This window comes from Convolutriloba macropyga, chromosome 9 (assembly GCF_964194025.1).
Source record: "Convolutriloba macropyga chromosome 9, txConMacr16.3, whole genome shotgun sequence".
NCBI classification, from domain to species: domain Eukaryota; kingdom Metazoa; phylum Xenacoelomorpha; order Acoela; family Convolutidae; genus Convolutriloba; species Convolutriloba macropyga.
This window is the reverse complement of record NC_134476.1, coordinates 34083985-34102903: the sequence shown is the minus strand read 5'-3', so window position 1 is coordinate 34102903 and position 18919 is coordinate 34083985. Positions and strand designations below refer to the sequence as shown.

The window sequence follows — 18919 nt, the reverse complement described above, 5'->3', positions numbered from 1 at the left end:
TTAGACATATCAAATATAAGCGTGAATGGTTGTGTTACTGAAATGGCAAATGAATTGTTAATGAATGGTAGATGTTCAGTTATGAATCCTGTGATAAATATTGTGGTAACATTGACCAGAAGCTTTCGCTGGGAAGTTCAACCAGTAGCCTCCGAACTGCAAACGGATCTCACCCAACATCGCCTCTATCCCCACGACAGTCCAAGTCCTCTGTTTCAAACTTCCCCAACACTTTTGTCGTGCCTCTTTATGACCAAGAGTCGTGTCGGGTGTGCGATAAGCGTGTGTACCCTTTAGAACGGGTTGCAGTCGGAAACTTGGTTTTCCACGCTGTTTGTTTCCGTTGCTTTACTTGCAACAATGTTTTAAGGTATGCATACACAGTCATCAATTCATGTTAGAGACTCCTTATCAATTATCAGTGATTACACGTTTTGAGGCGTCAGTTACAGAATTTTCATCTATTCGCGTATTAGAAGAGGCTACGTTTTCATCATGTGAGATTAAATTGAATTCCGTCTCTGGCCACAAAATCGAAATTATTTATTCATCCATTCATAGTTTATCCAAAATTGGTTTTGATTGACTTTTAAAATATTTTGCGACTTATCCGGTAAAATTTCTTGCAATCAGCTGATCAATTCTGAAGCAACCAATTTTAAAAATGCGTGCGCTGTTTTCGGTCTCTTTTCTAAAAGTTAGATTTCATTAAAAATTTCAAATTGCCGTTTTATAGCTGTAAGCTGAGCAAAGCATTATTGTGGCGTTTTTCTTGATTTTTTTTGCATTTGGTCGTCAGGCGCATGACGTTTTTTAATTGCTCTCAAACGATGGTAGCAATCCCTCGCTCCACTTCACCCTCGATCCCTACCCCCTGCATTTCGTTCCACCCGTAACCCAGCGCTCGTGACCTTCCCACGTCGCTCACCTCCCTTAATCTTAGCTATATAATGATGAAGCCAACCGCTCGCCAGTCAGTTGAGAGCAATTTGCCCGACTTGGGAGTTCTTGGTTTTCAAAAATTATACGTCAAATTTAATAGCTGAGATGCAGGATATTACTATCCGAAGGATTTGGATTGTATTGGGGCGCTGTCTTTCTTTCAAGATCTGTTCCCTTTAGAGGCTTCTTGTTGTCAATCAGAGGTCCCTTTTGTGTATTAATTTTAGTGTATTATTTTTAGTATTAATTTTTCATTGTAGTAATAAAGTCTAAAAAGTGAATCGGTTAAATATGCGTACTACAATTTCACATACGACAATTTTACTTCTGTTTTCAAAGATACTTCTCCATAAATGCTACGAACGTTTATTGATGTGTTCTAATGCTGCACATATGCAATTGTAGGTAGCCGTCAATGGGCAGCTGAAAGTTTTTATAATCTTAATGCTTTCCTTTAAAAAAATGTTAGTGCATTTTTGAGTTTTTCCCTATATGTTGTCCAATTTATTGTCTTGTCACTTCGTATCATTGATTACATTTTTCATCGGTTTCCTAATGAACCATAAATGCCATTCATGAATTGTTTTGTTGTATAGATTTTGATTTTTATAACTTTAACTCTTTTTTCAAGAAAGATATTAATTTTTTCAGTTCTGCCGTATTTTCTGTTCTGTTTGTTGTCTTATTACATAGTTTCATTGAAAACAGATTCCATTGGCTTCTTCTGAGACATAACCGAAGTTTTTGAAGTGTTTGGTAATAGTAAATGGGTTTCATGGCCTGCATAATCTGTTCTCATAAAATTTGTTCTTTTGTTTTGTTTCTTTTAGTTTTTGCCATTTTTGTTTTTCTTTTGTCTCGTTCTTCTGTCTAGTTCTCTTCCTTCTGTCTCATTAATTACAGGTGCATTTGGTTTTCTAATGAAAAGTAAGTCAATCTGTGTAAGGTAGTCAGCTGATTTCTATGGCTTTGACACTTTGTTTTCATAAAAGGTTAATGACTTTTTAAGGTGTACCCGTATTTGTTCTATTTGTTAACTAAGGTTGCTGATGACAGGTCGCATCGACCTTCATAGGCGGCCAAAATGGAAGCAGTTTTCCTTTCAGATTTGAGCTAGTTGCTTTATTATTCGTTATTCGATACGCTTCGTTTTTATCTTTCATTCTGTCGTAACGATTGTCACTTTGTTCCCGCGTGGACAAAGTAACATGATAAAGAGATGACATGATTTTTTTCTCTGATTTTTGTTTTGTGAAGGATTCTATTACGTGAATTTATTTTAAAAAGATTGATTGTAGATAGTCAGGTAATTAAGTTTTTCAATTTTTTAAGTGTAATTCAGAACTTGTTCTGCTGTGGTTCTTTAAGTCCTTTTACATCTTTTCTTTTCTTTTTCCATAAGAGATCACTTTCGCTTCGCGTTTGCTTCTGACTTACCTCCCTCACTATTTTAGCTGAATTGAATTGAGAACTATTTCAGCCAATTTTCCCAAATACAATCGTAGTCAAAAAGTAAATATCAAGACAAATGGGATAAGCCCAGAAAGCCCGAGTACTATGGCTGAATGTTTAAAGACTAATTGTATTAAGCTATCAAAGTTCCTAAGCAGATACTGCGAATTGGTATTGGTATTAAGCCTTTTGTCATCCAAATTAGAGGCTGAGTTAACCAAATTTATCAAATCTAATGAATATGCGAACCCAATTAGAACGTTTTGCGACACTTCAATGTTTCTGCTTATTTTTCTCTTAACTGTTTCGATCCCAACTTCGGTCAGTAGGGTCAACGGCGGATATTTTTCTGCAATCTGTCTTCTGTGCTTCGATTGGCTCTAATATAAACCATCTTTGAAGGACTCATCAGGCATGTTATCATCGATGTAAAATGTCAACTCCAGTAAAGAATAACTTAAACTTGATAAATTACTTACTTAGACATATCAAATATAAGCGTGAATGGTTGTGTTACTGAAATGGCAAATGAATTGTTAATGAATGGTAGATGTTCAATTATGAATCCTGTGATAAATATTGTGGTAACATTGACCAGAAGCTTTCGCTGGGAAGTTCAACCAGTAGCCTCCGAACTGCAAACGGATCTCACCCAACATCGCCTCTATCCCCACGACAGTCCAAGTCCTCTGTTTCAAACTTCCCCAACACTTTTGTCGTGCCTCTTTATGACCAAGAGTCGTGTCGGGTGTGCGATAAGCGTGTGTACCCTTTAGAACGGGTTGCAGTCGGAAACTTGGTTTTCCACGCTGTTTGTTTCCGTTGCTTTACTTGCAACAATGTTTTAAGGTATGCATACACAGTCATCAATTCATGTTAGAGACTCCTTATCAATTATCAGTGATTACACGTTTTGAGGCGTCAGTTACAGAATTTTCATCTATTCGCGTATTAGAAGAGGCTACGTTTTCATCATGTGAGATTAAATTGAATTCCGTCTCTGGCCACAAAATCGAAATTATTTATTCATCCATTCATAGTTTATCCAAAATTGGTTTTGATTGACTTTTAAAATATTTTGCGACGTATCCGGTAAAATTTCTTGCAATCAGCTGATCAATTCTGAAGCGACCAATTTTAAAAGTGCGTGCGCTGTTTTCGGTCTCTTTTCTAAAAGTCAGATTTCATTAAAAATTTCAAATTGCCGTTTTATAGCTGTAAGCTGAGCAAAGCATTATTGTGGCGTTTTTCTTGATTTTTTTTGCATTTGGTCGTCAGGCGCATGACGTTTTTTAATTGCTCTCAAACGATGGTAGCAATCCCTCGCTCCACTTCACCCTCGATCCCTACCCCCTGCATTTCGTTCCACCCGTAACCCAGCGCTCGTGACCTTCCCACGTCGCTCACCTCCCTTAATCTTAGCTATATAATGATGTAGCCAACCGCTCGCCAGTCAGTTGAGAGCAATTTGCCCGACTTGGGAGTTCTTGGTTTTCAAAAATTATACGTCAAATTTAATAGCTGAGATGCAGGATATTACTATCCGAAGGATTTGGATTGTATTGGGGCGCTGTCTTTCTTTCAAGATCTGTTCCCTTTAGAGGCTTCTTGTTGTCAATCAGAAGTCCCTTTTGTGTATTAATTTTAGTGTATTATTTTTAGTATTAATTTTTCATTGTAGTAATAAAGTCTAAAAAGTGAATCGGTTAAATATGCGTACTACAATTTCACATACGACAATTTTACTTCTGTTTTCAAAGATACTTCTCCACAAATGCTACGAACGTTTATTGATGTGTTCTAATGCTGCACATATGCAATTGTAGGTAGCCGTCAATGGGCAGCTGAAAGTTTTTATAATCTTAATGCTTTCCTTTAAAAAAATGTTAGTGCATTTTTGAGTTTTTCCCTATATGTTGTCCAATTTATTGTCTTGTCACTTCGTATCATTGATTACATTTTTCATCGGTTTCCTAATGAACCATAAATGCCATTCATGAATTGTTTTGTTGTATAGATTTTGATTTTTATAACTTTAACTCTTTTTTCAAGAAAGATATTAATTTTTTCAGTTCTGCCGTATTTTCTGTTCTGTTTGTTGTCTTATTACATAGTTTCATTGAAAACAGATTCCATTGGCTTCTTCTGAGACATAACCGAAGTTTTTGAAGTGTTTGGTAATAGTAAATGGGTTTCATGGCCTGCATAATCTGTTCTCATAAAATTTGTTCTTTTGTTTTGTTTCTTTTAGTTTTTGCCATTTTTGTTTTTCTTTTGTCTCGTTCTTCTGTCTAGTTCTCTTCCTTCTGTCTCATTAATTACAGGTGCATTTGGTTTTCTAATGAAAAGTAAGTCAATCTGTGTAAGGTAGTGAGCTGATTTCTATGGCTTTGACACTTTGTTTTCATAAAAGGTTAATGACTTTTTAAGGTGTACCCGTATTTGTTCTATTTGTTAACTAAGGTTGCTGATGACAGGTCGCATCGACCTTCATAGGCGGCCAAAATGGAAGCAGTTTTCCTTTCAGATTTGAGCTAGTTGCTTTATTATTCGTTATTCGATACGCTTCGTTTTTATCTTTCATTCTGTCGTAACGATTGTCACTTTGTTCCCGCGTGGACAAAGTAACATGATAAAGAGATGACATGATTTTTTTCTCTGATTTTTGTTTTGTGAAGGATTCTATTACGTGAATTTATTTTAAAAAGATTGATTGTAGATAGTCAGGTAATTAAGTTTTTCAATTTTTTAAGTGTAATTCAGAACTTGTTCTGCTGTGGTTCTTTAAGTCCTTTTACATCTTTTCTTTTTCCATAAGAGATCACTTTCGCTTCGCGTTTGCTTCTGACTTACCTCCCTCACTATTTTAGCTGAATTGAATTGAGAACTATTTCAGCCAATTTTCCCAAATACAATCGTAGTCAAAAAGTAAATATCAAGACAAATGGGATAAGCCCAGAAAGCCCGAGTACTATGGCTGAATGTTTAAAGACTAATTGTATTAAGCTATCAAAGTTCCTAAGCAGATACTGCGAATTGGTATTGGTATTAAGCCTTTTGTCATCCAATTTAGAGGCTGAGTTAACCAAATTTATCGAATCTAATGAATATGCGAACCCAATTAGAACGTTTTGCGACACTTCAATGTTTCTGCTTATTTTTCTCTTAACTGTTTCGATCCCAACTTCGGTCAGTAGGGTCAACGGCGGATATTTTTCTGCAATCTGTCTTCTGTGCTTCGATTGGCTCTAATATAAACCATCTTTGGAGGACTCATCAGGCATGTTATCATCGATGTAAAATGTCAACTCCAGTAAAGAATAACTTAAACTTGATAAATTACTTACTTAGACATATCAAATATAAGCGTGAATGGTTGTGTTACTGAAATGGCAAATGAATTGTTAATGAATGGTAGATGTTCAATTATGAATCCTGTGATAAATATTGTGGTAACATTGACCAGAAGCTTTCGCTGGGAAGTTCAACCAGTAGCCTCCGAACTGCAAACGGATCTCACCCAACATCGCCTCTATCCCCACGACAGTCCAAGTCCTCTGTTTCAAACTTCCCCAACACTTTTGTCGTGCCTCTTTATGACCAAGAGTCGTGTCGGGTGTGCGATAAGCGTGTGTACCCTTTAGAACGGGTTGCAGTCGGAAACTTGGTTTTCCACGCTGTTTGTTTCCGTTGCTTTACTTGCAACAATGTTTTAAGGTATGCATACACAGTCATCAATTCATGTTAGAGACTCCTTATCAATTATCAGTGATTACACGTTTTGAGGCATCAGTTACAGAATTTTCATCTATTCGCGTATTAGAAGAGGCTACGTTTTCATCATGTGAGATTAAATTGAATTCCGTCTCTGGCCACAAAATCGAAATTATTTATTCATCCATTCATAGTTTATCCAAAATTGGTTTTGATTGACTTTTAAAATATTTTGCGACGTATCCGGTAAAATTTCTTGCAATCAGCTGATCAATTCTGAAGCAACCAATTTTAAAAATGCGTGCGCTGTTTTCGGTCTCTTTTCTAAAAGTTAGATTTCATTAAAAATTTCAAATTGCCGTTTTATAGCTGTAAGCTGAGCAAAGCTTTATTGTGGCGTTTTTCTTGATTTTTTTTGCATTTGGTCGTCAGGCGCATGACGTTTTTTAATTGCTCTCAAACGATGGTAGCAATCCCTCGCTCCACTTCACCCTCGATCCCTACCCCCTGCATTTCGTTCCACCCGTAACCCAGCGCTCGTGACCTTCCCACGTCGCTCACCTCCCTTAATCTTAGCTATATAATGATGAAGCCAACCGCTCGCCAGTCAGTTGAGAGCAATTTGCCCGACGTTAGTTGGTTATGTTTACCTTTTCTGACTTCTAAAAGAGAGTAAACACTCTTGATGAAAAGGGTGAGTCATTTAGATTTCTTTCCTTTGCATGTTTGAATAACAATGTACGGTAATGGGTTCACGGCTATTTTCCGGTAATCTGTCAGCTATGTTTGATATCATTTGTGTAAAAATAAGAACGAATTGTTGGCGAATTCCAGCAAATAATAATTGTCAGTGTCTCAACGGCTATTATCTAGGCGCTCTCCTTTTTTACAATCCAAGGCTCACCGTCTTTTCTGTTCACATTTTTTTGTTTTCAGTATTTTTCTCTTTGAGTGCTATTAGTTTGATGCACATGTATTCTGATTGCGCCGATTGAGAATTGCTCGAACTCTTCAACTGGCAGGTAATGCTTCTTATAACTCTGACACTTTGTTGTTATAAAATATGAGTTTTTGATTTTCTCCAGTTTTTTTACGTTTCCGTTGTCTTTGTTGTTTCCGTTGTCAATAGTCTCATTATTGACAGGTATCACTGGTTCCTAATGAGGACTAATTTAATCGATTTAATTGCGGTAGTGAATAGCTAATGCTCGCTATGAATTAACGCTATTCGTTGTCAAAAGTCTTAGAGTTTTTTTCCAGTTTTAGCGAGTTTTTTTGTATTGTTTCAAGTATTATCTCCTAGTCTATAGTTTTTATTTTCTTATCACTTATAAGTTTCAGGTTTTGACGGTGGTTATCGAGGTATAAGTGCTTATAATTCATTGCTTGAGTTCTTTTCAATCATTTTTACGATTTCGAAACTTTTGGTTTTCAGAAAAATGCATGTTTGAGTCTAGCCAGTTTTTGCGTTTCTTGTGGTCTCGTCGTTTAGTCTCAAAAAATTTCTCATTGACCTTAGTGTGTAGTAATTTGGGTCAATTTTTTGGCTGTAACTGTTTGTTTTTGTTCTTATTGATTGAGACACCGTTTGTTTTCGAATGTTTTCGAAATGTTTGATTTTTTGATCGTGTCGTCATTTGGCTTTTCAGTTTCTCGTTTCAGTCATTAGAACTGTTAATTTTTGCAGTTCAGTTTTTTGACGCAACTGACTTTCATAGAAATTCTGATTTTTGATAGTTTTTCAATTTTTGCTCAATTTCTTTCTTATTTTCTCTAACTGATTTCAACATTTTTTTTATTGTGCACTCATTTTAGGGATGCGTAGTATCAATCTGCATTTAAGATGGTTATATTTGATAGCTCTTTGAACATCATTTCTTCAAAAAGAACTTAATTGTTTGTGGATTTTTTTGTCATTTTTGCTTATATAGGGTCATGGACTTTGTTGACTGTCTTAATTCGATGTTGCTGTAAAAATGATAATTGTCAGCTTATCAGATATTGCAATATTTTGGATTGTTGTTCAGAATTGGTCTTGCTATGTTTTCCGTTCCGTTTTACCTTTCGATAACGATTTTTGTTTTCATTACATAAGTCACGACTTCCACATTTGACTCCTGGCTTACCTCACTGACTGTTTCAACTGAATGGTATTCGGATTGCAGTTTGTTTTAATGCACAATTGGTAACCGATATTGGATTATGTTGAAGCATACAGGTACCATCTTTTTTGACTAACAGATACCTAACGGTTAAATTTTAGCGTTCAAGTATTATAAAAACGGGCAGCATATGGCTAATTAGTGACTCAATAAGCTTTAACAGTTTTCAAACGACAGAAGCGAAGATGTTTTGTAGCAAGAAATTTTTACAACCAGATTTTAAAGCCACATCACCTTAGTTCATCTTATTGCATATCACCTCGGTTTCTTATCCTCGTCAACAGTGGAGTTTATTTGGTGGGTTATCCACTTTATCAGTGTACGCGATTTTATGCAATTCAACTATCTCGAGTTGACAATGCTTTTTATAGCTGCGAAGCTGTAAGCTGAGCGGCGCTATATTGCGGTGCTCCTGGTTGGTTTTTTACAATTCAAAGCAATTCAAAGAATTTGAATTGTATTGGGGCGTTTTTTTACGACTCGAAGAGGAGTATTGGAGAAGTCCTTCTTTAATCAATTTTATTGGAGTGATTTTTGAAGCGGGAAATGAAACGCGTGAAAAAATTTGGAGTGATTTTGGTGCTGAACAAAAGTGAAGCGGAGCGGAAAGAGAGTGGTTTTTGTGTTTTTGTTGATACCGCTGTTTTTGAGAGAGCGAGAAATTGATGTGTGAAAAAATTTTCTCTAAGCGGGCGAATTTTTTTGTTCACGTGTGGCTTTTAAAAGCAGTTTTTTTGCAACTTTTGATGGTTATTAGGTTTGATTATCATATTGTATTAGTTTTAGGCTTGTTTTGATAGGAATTGAAGTTTTCAAGTAGTTAATTTGAGTTTAATCCTAATTTGGAGGTTTTTGATTAGTTTTGCTGATTTTTAGACGAAATTTAATGATTTTTCCTGTTTTTTTTTTGTTTTAATGCTTTAAGTGGGATTTGAGTAGAAGCTTGTTACTTAAGGAATATTCAGATACCAATTGACTAAAGTTTCCTTCGTATAAATCATTTTTTTCAGGAAAATTGACAGAAAAAATGAGAAATTTTAAACCATTTTTTAAATTTTTTTTTGCAGTTTCTTTCTTAATCTTAGAATAGTTTCTTTGCCTATTATGACTTGCCCATTGTTTTGCGAGCGTTTCATTGCTCTAATTGCAAAGGAACCTTATTCGGCTTTATGTTTCCTTGTACTATTAAAAAAACTTATTAAGTTTTTCTAGTTTTTTTTTATCAATTTGTGTTCAGTTTTTGTGTTCTATTCTTCCTTGAATTTTTTATGGAATTTGTGGAGGATCAGGGTTCACAATATTTGTTCTACTAGTTGTTTAGTCATAAGTATGGGCAATTTTATCCTTCGAATCGTTTCCGGAATTCTTCCGGCTGTGTTTTAAAATCTGTTCACACATTTTCATCATTTTTGAAGTCAAATTTGAGTAGTGATTTTGGTCACGCCGAAAAAGGAAATGGAGCGAAAAGCGAGTGGTTTTGCGGTGTGAAATTTATTCGCTCTAATTTAAAAGTAGAGTGAGAAAACGGTGTTTGAACAAAAATTCGCTTTCTCGCTAGTGGTTTTTTGTTCACATGCGGCAATTTCACTTCGATTTTTACGGGTTTTTTCGATTTTTGTTTTTGTAAATGGTTTTCCCAATCCATTCATAGTTGATTCTACGCTTAGTTTTTATTTGAATCAAACTTCCATTTCTCGCTAGTGGTTTTTTGTTCACGTGAGGCATTTTGACATAGATATTTTTAAAAAATTTTTTGATCTGTTTTTGTTGAAAATGTTTTTCCAATTCACTAATAGTCCGTTCTAGGTCGAGGTTTTTGTGTAGTCAATGAAAATTCTTTGAATTGTACCTCAGGACTTGTCCTGCTGCTTTTTACAATTCAAAGAATCTGAATTGTATTGGGCCGCTGTCTTATTTTTTAAGATCTGTTCACACATTTTCATGATTTTTGAAGTCAAATTGAGTTGTGATTTTGGTCACGCCGAAATAGGAAGTGGAGCGAAAAAGCGAGTGAATTTGCGGCGTGCAATTTTTTCGCTCTAAATTTAAATCAGAGTGAGAAAACGGTGTGTGAACAAAAATTCGTTTTCTCGCTAGTGGTTTTTTGTTCACATGCGGCAATTTCACTTTGATTTTTAGTTTTTTGTTTTTTTTTGGATCGGATTTTTTTTCTAAATGGTTTTTGCAATCCATTCATAGTCCGTTCTTGGTCTAGTTTTCTGTTTAGTCAATGAAAATTCTTTGAATTGTACGTCAGGACTTGTCCTGCTATGTTTTTTGTTTCTTCTGACGCTCTTTTTCGTTTTACATTTGTTCACACAGCAAAGCTGAAAAAGTCAAATTTTCTGAATGACTTCTTCCTCTCACTAACGGCGTTTGCGCGCGTGACGTCATTTCGCACTCTCTTTAGCAAAAGTTTTTGCGTGATTAGAGTTTGATCACAAGTGACTTACCTCACTCAATAAAATGACTTTTGCACTTTAAAACTTAAGTTTAATTTGAATTTGTTTCAAAGGAACTCATATGTGCAATAAAGGTCTCCAGTAAAAGGCTTCTGCGGGATGAATTTTAACAAGCTTTATTAATTTATCGCTGAATGTTTTTTACCTAGCTTTTTGAGCGGCGTCGATTTTTCAATTTAGATCTGTCTCTATTTCTATCTCTATTATACTGCACGCATGTCTATTCTTTCGCAGCTATTCCGGCAATCTGCCGGCTATGTTCTGATTTTAATAAGTATGCATCTATTATGTTCCCTCGCCCAGTGTCTTATTATGACCCCCGCGTTTCAAAATTTTGCGATTTCGGACAAAAGCACCCCTAATGTAGGTAGGACATAAACCCCTAAGGAAAAAATATTCCCAAGGAAATAAACCCGCCACTTGACTGTTAAAGAGCTGCGCAATTGGGGGCCATGATCATGAGTTAGCGGGCCCTGGGACCTGGTATGAAACTATCACAAACGAACAAAGTATCACACCAAAGTTAACGAGGTTGTTTTCCTTGTTTTTCTTAACGGGGGGGGGGGGGGTATTTCCTATTAGAATCAGACTAGGATAGGAGTATTTTGCCGTGGGGGTTTATTTCCTAGCCCCCCCCCTAGTTTTTTGAGTTGTTACACAGCGCGTTACTATAATAAAATCGCACATGCTCGTGGGTATTTCCAGAGCAGATCCCATAATATGTGGAACATACTCGAAAATTGGTTATTCCATCTTTTTGTGAGCTGGGTAATCACGCCGCTTCATTGGAAGCAGTTAGGATGCTTTTGTTTACATTTACAGTGAAATACTTGTTTCAGGACGGGTAATTACGCGGCATCCCAGGACCACTTTTACTGCACGCCACACTATCAGGAACTATTCAGACTCAAAGGCGGAAATTATGATGTCTTCGGTTCTAGAAAGTTCTCAACCCGCCGACTACCGCCTACCACTCTCAAAATGGAATCGAACTGAAATTGGATTGCGCAAATTGATGTTTAAACTGCGTACAGTCATATTAAAGGCTGCTGCTCCGTAAAATTGGAAAAAGAAATATCAGTTTTTGAAACTACCGCAGTTTAACAACTTGTGATTGATGGTCATTTAATCGCCTGCATTTTGTATAAATATTTCACTAGCCTGTAAGTGTCATTCTTATTGCCTAAATAAAGATGTGTTAAGGAAACAAAGTGAAGGCTACTATGGAAATATAATTAATTGAATAAAGTATTAAGAAGCTGCAATAGAAGAGTTTAGAAGCGTTCAGCAGTGCTGTTTATTTTCATCCTAGCTTTGTTATTTTGTACTGTTTTTTGTAAAAGATATTAAATCTTGTCATCGCTTACAACAATTGCAATCCAGGCCTTGGTATTAACGCGTGCTCATTTTGTAACAAATCTCTTCTTTGTTATTTCAGCTTGAGAATCCCTCTAATTCATAGAGTGGTAAGTAGTACTAAACACTGATAGGAATATTAGGATCTTTTCAGACACCACCATTATTGAATTATTATCCTTGTTTGCAGGGAAAAAAGACAGAATGGTGGTTGTGCCCTGAGAAGAACACATCACAGAGTTATTATTAATAGCCGCCTCATCTTCTCAGCCGGCTATTATAGCGCTCCTATTTTTTTTTTTACTTCGTCGAATAAAAAAATTTTTCGCTTTACCTCATTTTGCCGCTTTTTCAACATTTTGCGTGATATCTTTTTGACTTCTCTAGACTAGTTTCTCTCTTCTCTCATTCTGCTAAAAGTGATTTTGAACATCAGTTGCTCAGCAAAGCAATTCAAAATGAACAGAGTCAGTATAAAAAATTGAAGTCAGAAGTAGAAACGGGATAAACCCATAAAGCCCAATTTTAGATGCCCGCTATTTGAACGTCGTTACTATAAGTCTTAGTTACCATCTCTAATGCTTATTGGTATTGATAGTAGCCCCTGTAGCCTCTCTCTAAGAAACAGAAGTACGTTATCTTCAACTACGAAATGCCATCAAAATAAATCGGACTTAAAAAATGTTTTTGTACAAAAATCTTTTTTTTTCAATATCTTCTATTCTTTCAATCCCAATCGTGCTTATTGGAATCAACGGCGGCTATTTTCCGGCAATCTGCCGGGTATGTTTTCAGTAATTAACTGGTTACTTAATATCCCCTGCATGCTTATTTTTGATACGTAATTAACATACATGCACAAAATCTCAAATGCTTGACTCTTTCGAAGCTTTAATAGTACACAGTATTAGTAGAGAAGTAAAGTATGGCGCTAAATTATTTTCATAACTTGTAAATTAATCTTTAAATTATTTCACCAGTTGAAAAAGTTTTGTAGTTTTTGAAGAATAAATAATTGCTCCATTTGGCATGTAACTTGCTGCTATTTAATTTCTGATGCCTTGCCTATTTCTAGTCGAAACGGGAATTGTTTTGACGGTCAAATCACCGGACAAATTAGCCTTCGCCTAATTTCTTCAGCTGTAATGGAGTTTGGATCGATGATAGCGACGAAGCAGCTCCCGTTTTTGTATAATAATAGTAGTATAAAGATATCCAATCATATTTGAGAAACTAAAAATAGCAATAAATCTGATGCTTTGTGAGTTTTTCTTATACAAATCACGTTTTGAAGCTAAATCTGTCGTTATTGTGAGCAGTTTAGAGTTTAACAAGAACCTATTTGAACAGAAAGAGTTCGCTCTGAAAAGGAAACTTTCCGATTTGTAACGGCTCCGATTTATTGTGAGCTTTTAACTTATCATCTACAATTTTGTTGTCAATGAGCTAGATAAAATTAAGCGTTACGTGAATTGAAGTTTCGTGCATTCGTTTTAACTACGAGGACTCAACTTTCGGTGTGGCACAGTCTTGGTAAGACTCCGGAGTATAACTTAACCAGGCACACCAGATTTGCAGATTTGGTTCGGAATAAATGTATTCAAAACTGTCAATTTTATGGAGGGCTGATTATGAACCATCGTAGGTTTTTTAAACAGAAAATTATTTCTCAAGATTTAGAGAAAAAATCATTCTGTACGTTTACATATCATTTACACGAGCTAAACGTAAATTATTTTGTAATCAGTTTGGTAATGCGGTTCATCGTTGTTTTGAATCGATAATGTGGTTAAATCGATAGCAGCCATTGAATCGGAGAAGCAACCATTATCGGCAAATTCAACATAGCCGGCAAACAATCTACGGAAAAAGACAAGTTTTTAGGGATTCTTTAGGGTTAATTTGAAGAAAAAGAGTTCACAGCAATTGAACAGCCTCTGATAGGCCTACCCATTTGATACGCCCACATGTGTGATAAATGACAGTGTACCATATGCGAATGTTAATTTATTGTAGTTTTATGGAGCTACAAGTACTGCTATCCAACACGATCAAGCAAAGGTAACAGTAAACTACCTCGATATGGATTTTAAAAAACCGATCCTTGCAGAGACTGCCACTTCTTGTCCTCCCGAACTTTTGACTCCCAAACGCCAACAACGACTAGGTTGGATTGAAAATTTCCAACCCGCAAATAGGCTATTTTAAACACTTTTGAATTTCATACTTCAAATTTAGAATTTACTAAGAATTTTTCCATGAAATGTCTAATAAGTGCCATGATCAGAACTCTGGTCACAGTAAAAATCATAATGGAAATTCTATGATTCAGTACCGAATATTATGACACCCAGATGGGGATCGGCAGACAGAAATGCAACCTAAAAAAATAAATCATTCTCCACCGGTCATTGATTCTGTGTCTCCTACTGAACATGGAAAATTTTGGGAAAACTGGTCAATGCAAATTCAGCAACTAGGGTCACACGATGACAAATTCATCAAACAAAAGATCATACCTCAGTTTATCACAACTGCTTTGAAATATTAATATTGAAAGTTCTTCCACACAGTTTAAATTGCATGAAGCAGTTGTGATAAACAATTGTGTGATTTTTTGTCTGCTGGGTTTGTCATCGTGTTACTCTAGTTGATAACGAACTGGCCTTGAGCTCCTGTCTTTGTGACCATTTCAATGTCCAATAGGAGTGATTGAACCAATGACCCTTGGTGAATGATTTATTTAATTAGGTTACACTTGGTCGGCCGAATCAAAATTGTTTAAATTATCGTATTAGCCTGGTAGTTTCTGAAGTTATGGAGTCAAAAGTTCTGGGGGACAAGAAGTGGCAGTCTCCGGAAGGATCGTCGTTTTTGTAATATATCGGGGTAGCTTACGGGTACCTTTGCTGGATCGTTGTAGTTGGAGATCCACAAAACTGCACTAAATTGACCCTTTCCCCGAAGTTACTTTTTTAGTGGAGGGAATGGCTAAAGAACTGGTTGAGTTCATGATACCAGTGCATAGAGCTCAACTTCCAATTTTTGGTTCGGTTTTGCAATGGGTTAATTTTCAGGTAGCTAATTTTCTTTTCCTTAATGAAAACAAGAAATTGAATTCTGTTATTTAGCGTGTAGAGAATATTGAGATTCTTTATTGAACTGAACGCAAAGCAAAAAACTGAAACAAGCACTTTTATATCCGGTTCCTGAGAAGAGAGTGCGATGGTGACTGAAGGTATAAATGGAGGAGTTGAGTGTTGCGATACAACTTACTTATTGTCTCTGAAGGTGACTGATTTAGCTTTGAGTGAAGATTTTGGGTTCTCAGTCTTTAGCAGATATTTATCTGTAAAATATTTTGCCATCTGTTCGTAAGCATAAAGTTCTTTCGGGAAGCAAGGATTGATTTTGCTCCGATGTGGAGAAACTTAATTACTTGAAAGTTGTCAATTTTGTAAGTCACTAATGTAGAGAAATCTCTTGTTTTTCCAGGCGACAATTGAAAAACATTTGAAACACCATTTTCTGCAGTTTTTTAGAATGCAGGAACGTAATTATTTTGTTTTAAAAGCTGGGCTGTGCCAAACCCTCTTACGAATTTGATTGAAAAACTTAATTCAATCATTGACAGATTTCCTCCTTTTTGGGATGGTGACATAGATTATTTGTGTGTGTGTTGAGATAATACGAGTGTGTTATGATGTGTGGTAATATACAACGGGAATTTTTGGAATATTTACACTTTCGTAAAAGGTGAGTGGTGACTGTAAAATTGATATGATCAATATTTTTGTAATTTGTACCAAAGTCACTTTCAAAGTAGAATAAAACAAGTTAGTTCTTCATTCAGAATTACAGCATCTGGAAGCGTTTTAACTTTACCCACGTACGTGTTATAATGTGTATCCAGTATTGTACGTACAAAAATCGTTAATGGCCTCTTATTGATTTCCACAGGACGGCTAGATCATTGAGCAAAAAAGGGTTCTTGGTTTAAATTGTACATTTTTTGTGCTGCGAAAGTGAACAAAGTCGTCGCCTTTAGTTTAAGTCCTTTGACAAGATTGTCTAGAATAGAAAATTTTGAGAATCAGTGATCAAATAGATTTAAAATGGTCACTTGAGTGATGATATCATTTTTTGGTGACAATTTTAGTCCAAAAACCTTGAGAAAATATCAAAAATTAAAAAAATGTAGGCGTGTCATCTAAACATCTAAAATAACTGAGACTGAACTGTGTGGTGTTTAATGATTTTTAGTGATAACGTACTGAGTATTCTCTAAAAACGAGGAGTATGCGGTGAAGCCGCCAAAGAATAGTTCAGCCCAAAATTACGTGGACTGCTAGTTCGACAATCCAGGCAATCTTAGGTCAGTTTATCTATCCATTTTTTGATGATTGGGTAATAATTTTCTTCAGTGACATTCGTCTCAGTTTTTTCCTGTTCTGGGTGACCTGGAGGATCGTGCATGTGAGTTTTGTGAACAAAATTTTATATGAGTTCTAGACGCAGGCAAATTCTTTGTTCCAGTGACGTAGAGAAGTCAGTTTGTGTTAGTTTCTGGTGTAAATCGTGGAAACTGCAGAAGTATTTAATAATCCAATTTCTCGTGTCGGTTTGTTTTTAAATTGTTTCCATTGTTTCATTTAGCGACTACTGGGTTGTTCATGGTGCGCTTTCCGAAAAACTTTTTATCTACATCTGTACGTTCCTCAAAGAAATATTCAATTTTTTGATTTGTTTGGTATCAAATTTTCGTTGCCTGGAGGCGAGAAGTCAAAGTTAAAGTTGCGCATTATTTATTAGAATTACTTTGATCAGAAGGTTCCATTTTGGCCAAAAGAAAATGTAAGTTGAGAAAATTCATTGGAATGAGCTTTATTTTCCAAATCCGATCGTTTGTTTTTTCCGTTGAGTGAAGTAGTATTGGTTTGTGTTGCGAATTTGTAATGATTGGATATTGAAACTTGCATGAAAATTTTGTATTCCAATTGAACCTATTTTTTGACGAAAAATCTCAAAGCACTGCTGATCGGTGAAGAGCTGATATTGAGTGAACTGTAGCTAGAGAACAAAATTACATTGCCTAATTAAGATCAATTTTGCCGATGTATTTTTTGCCGAGTTACGGCTTCGATATCGTATTTGAAGGCATTGCAAGGAATAGATAATGCTTTGTTTGAATCTGGTATTGCTAAACGAAACTTTCAATCTGTTTTTTCCTCTTTATCTTTATCAATATAGTAGTACTGGTGTCTATGTAAACTCTATTGTTTCTCGAAATTTGTTGTGGTACTGGTGTCTTTTAAAAATCTACTTTGTCTCTAACTTTTAAATTTATATTGGTGGATATCGTTTGTTTCGTACATGTATTATAGTCTTTGGTAATTCGAGTGCCTTGAAACAATGTTGATCTTGTGTGGTTTATGGTATAGACCTGCTGAGAGAATCAGGGCGGGAGATGTTTGCAACGTTTTTGCCCAAAAAAAATTAAGTTGGGAAAATTTGTTAGCATGTTTTTGGTTTTCCAAGTCCGGTTGTGTAGATTTCTTTCGTTGAGTGAAGTATTGATTCGTGTTACGAAAAAGAAGTGATTGGATTTTGAGACATTTTTATGACAAATTTGCATTCTGGTTGAATTTTTATTGATGTATTTTCCCAAAGCGTAAACAGCCGATTGGTGAAACTCTAATCTTCAGTGAACTGTGACTTTGCCTAATTAAGATCTGTTTTGCCAATGTTTTTTTGCTGCTGAATCGTGCTGGATTGCGGCTTCAATACCGTATTTGAAGGCATTGTAAAGAATATATAATGCTTTGTTTGAGTCTGATATCGCTCATCAAATTTTTCCATCTATTTGTTCCTTTTTTTTCTTATCAATATAGTAGTACTGGTATCTATATAAACTCCCACTGTATCTTGCAGTTTGTTGTAGCACTGGCGTCTTTTTAATAGCTACTGTCTGTCTAATTTTTAAGTTTTGAATGATGGATAAAGTTTGTGTTGTAAATGTATTATAATATCTGATAATCTAAGCGCCTTGAAACAATGTTGATCTTGTGTGCTTGCTGATATAGACCTGCTGGGAGAATCAGGGAGGGAGATTTTTTCAACATTGTGGCCCAAAAAAATTGTAAGTTGTAAAATTTCATTGGCATGAGTTTTGTTTTCCATGTCCGATTGTTAAGATTTCTCTCGTAGAATTAAATAGTATTGGTTCGTGTTACAAATAAGAAATCATTGGATCTTGAGACATTTTTATGGCAAATTTGAATCCCGGTTGAATTTTTATTAATTTTCCCAAAGCGTAGCCGATCGGTGAAATTCTGATGTTCATTTAACTGCGATGTTGCCTAATTAAGATCTGTTTTCCAATGTTTTTTTCGCTGCCGCATCTTGCTGGATTGCGGCTTTAATACCGTATTTGAAGGTTTTGTAAAGAATGTATAATGCTTTGTTTGAGTCTGATATCGCTGAACAAGTTTTTTCCGTCTGTTTGTTCCTCTTTCTTTTTTATCAATATTAGTACTGGTGTCTATATAAACTCTATTTATCCTGCAACTTGTTCTAGCACTGGCGTCTTTAAAAGCTACTGTGTATCTCAGTTTGAAGTTTTTTTTAATTGATATGGTTATGTATACTTTGTTAGTCATGACGTTTGACTGAAATTAAGCAGAAATGTATTATCCATTTATCCAGCGTGCGTTCTGACCTTTCTCGGGTTGTGTCACAAAATGTATTATAGTCTCTTGTATTCTGAGAGCCTTGAAACAATGTTGATTTTGTTTGGTTGATGATATAGTCCAGCTGAGATAATCAGGGAGA

The 18919-nt window shown here is 35.6% G+C and overlaps 1 protein-coding gene across 1 annotated transcript in view; it reads left to right on the top strand.

Annotated features, from left to right (window-relative positions):
* LOC142346191 (uncharacterized) overlaps window positions 1-13575 on the top strand; it is a 332292-nt gene extending 318717 nt beyond the window's left edge. The window contains exons 17-20 of the mRNA XM_075398701.1: window positions 120-396; window positions 2241-2248; window positions 2945-3243; window positions 11572-13575. Coding sequence (XP_075254816.1) covers window positions 120-396; window positions 2241-2248; window positions 2945-3243; window positions 11572-11728 — 741 coding nt within the window. The 3' untranslated portion in view covers window positions 11729-13575. The remainder of the gene's footprint in view (window positions 1-119; window positions 397-2240; window positions 2249-2944; window positions 3244-11571) is intronic.
* Window positions 13576-18919: the final 5344 nt, after the last annotated feature.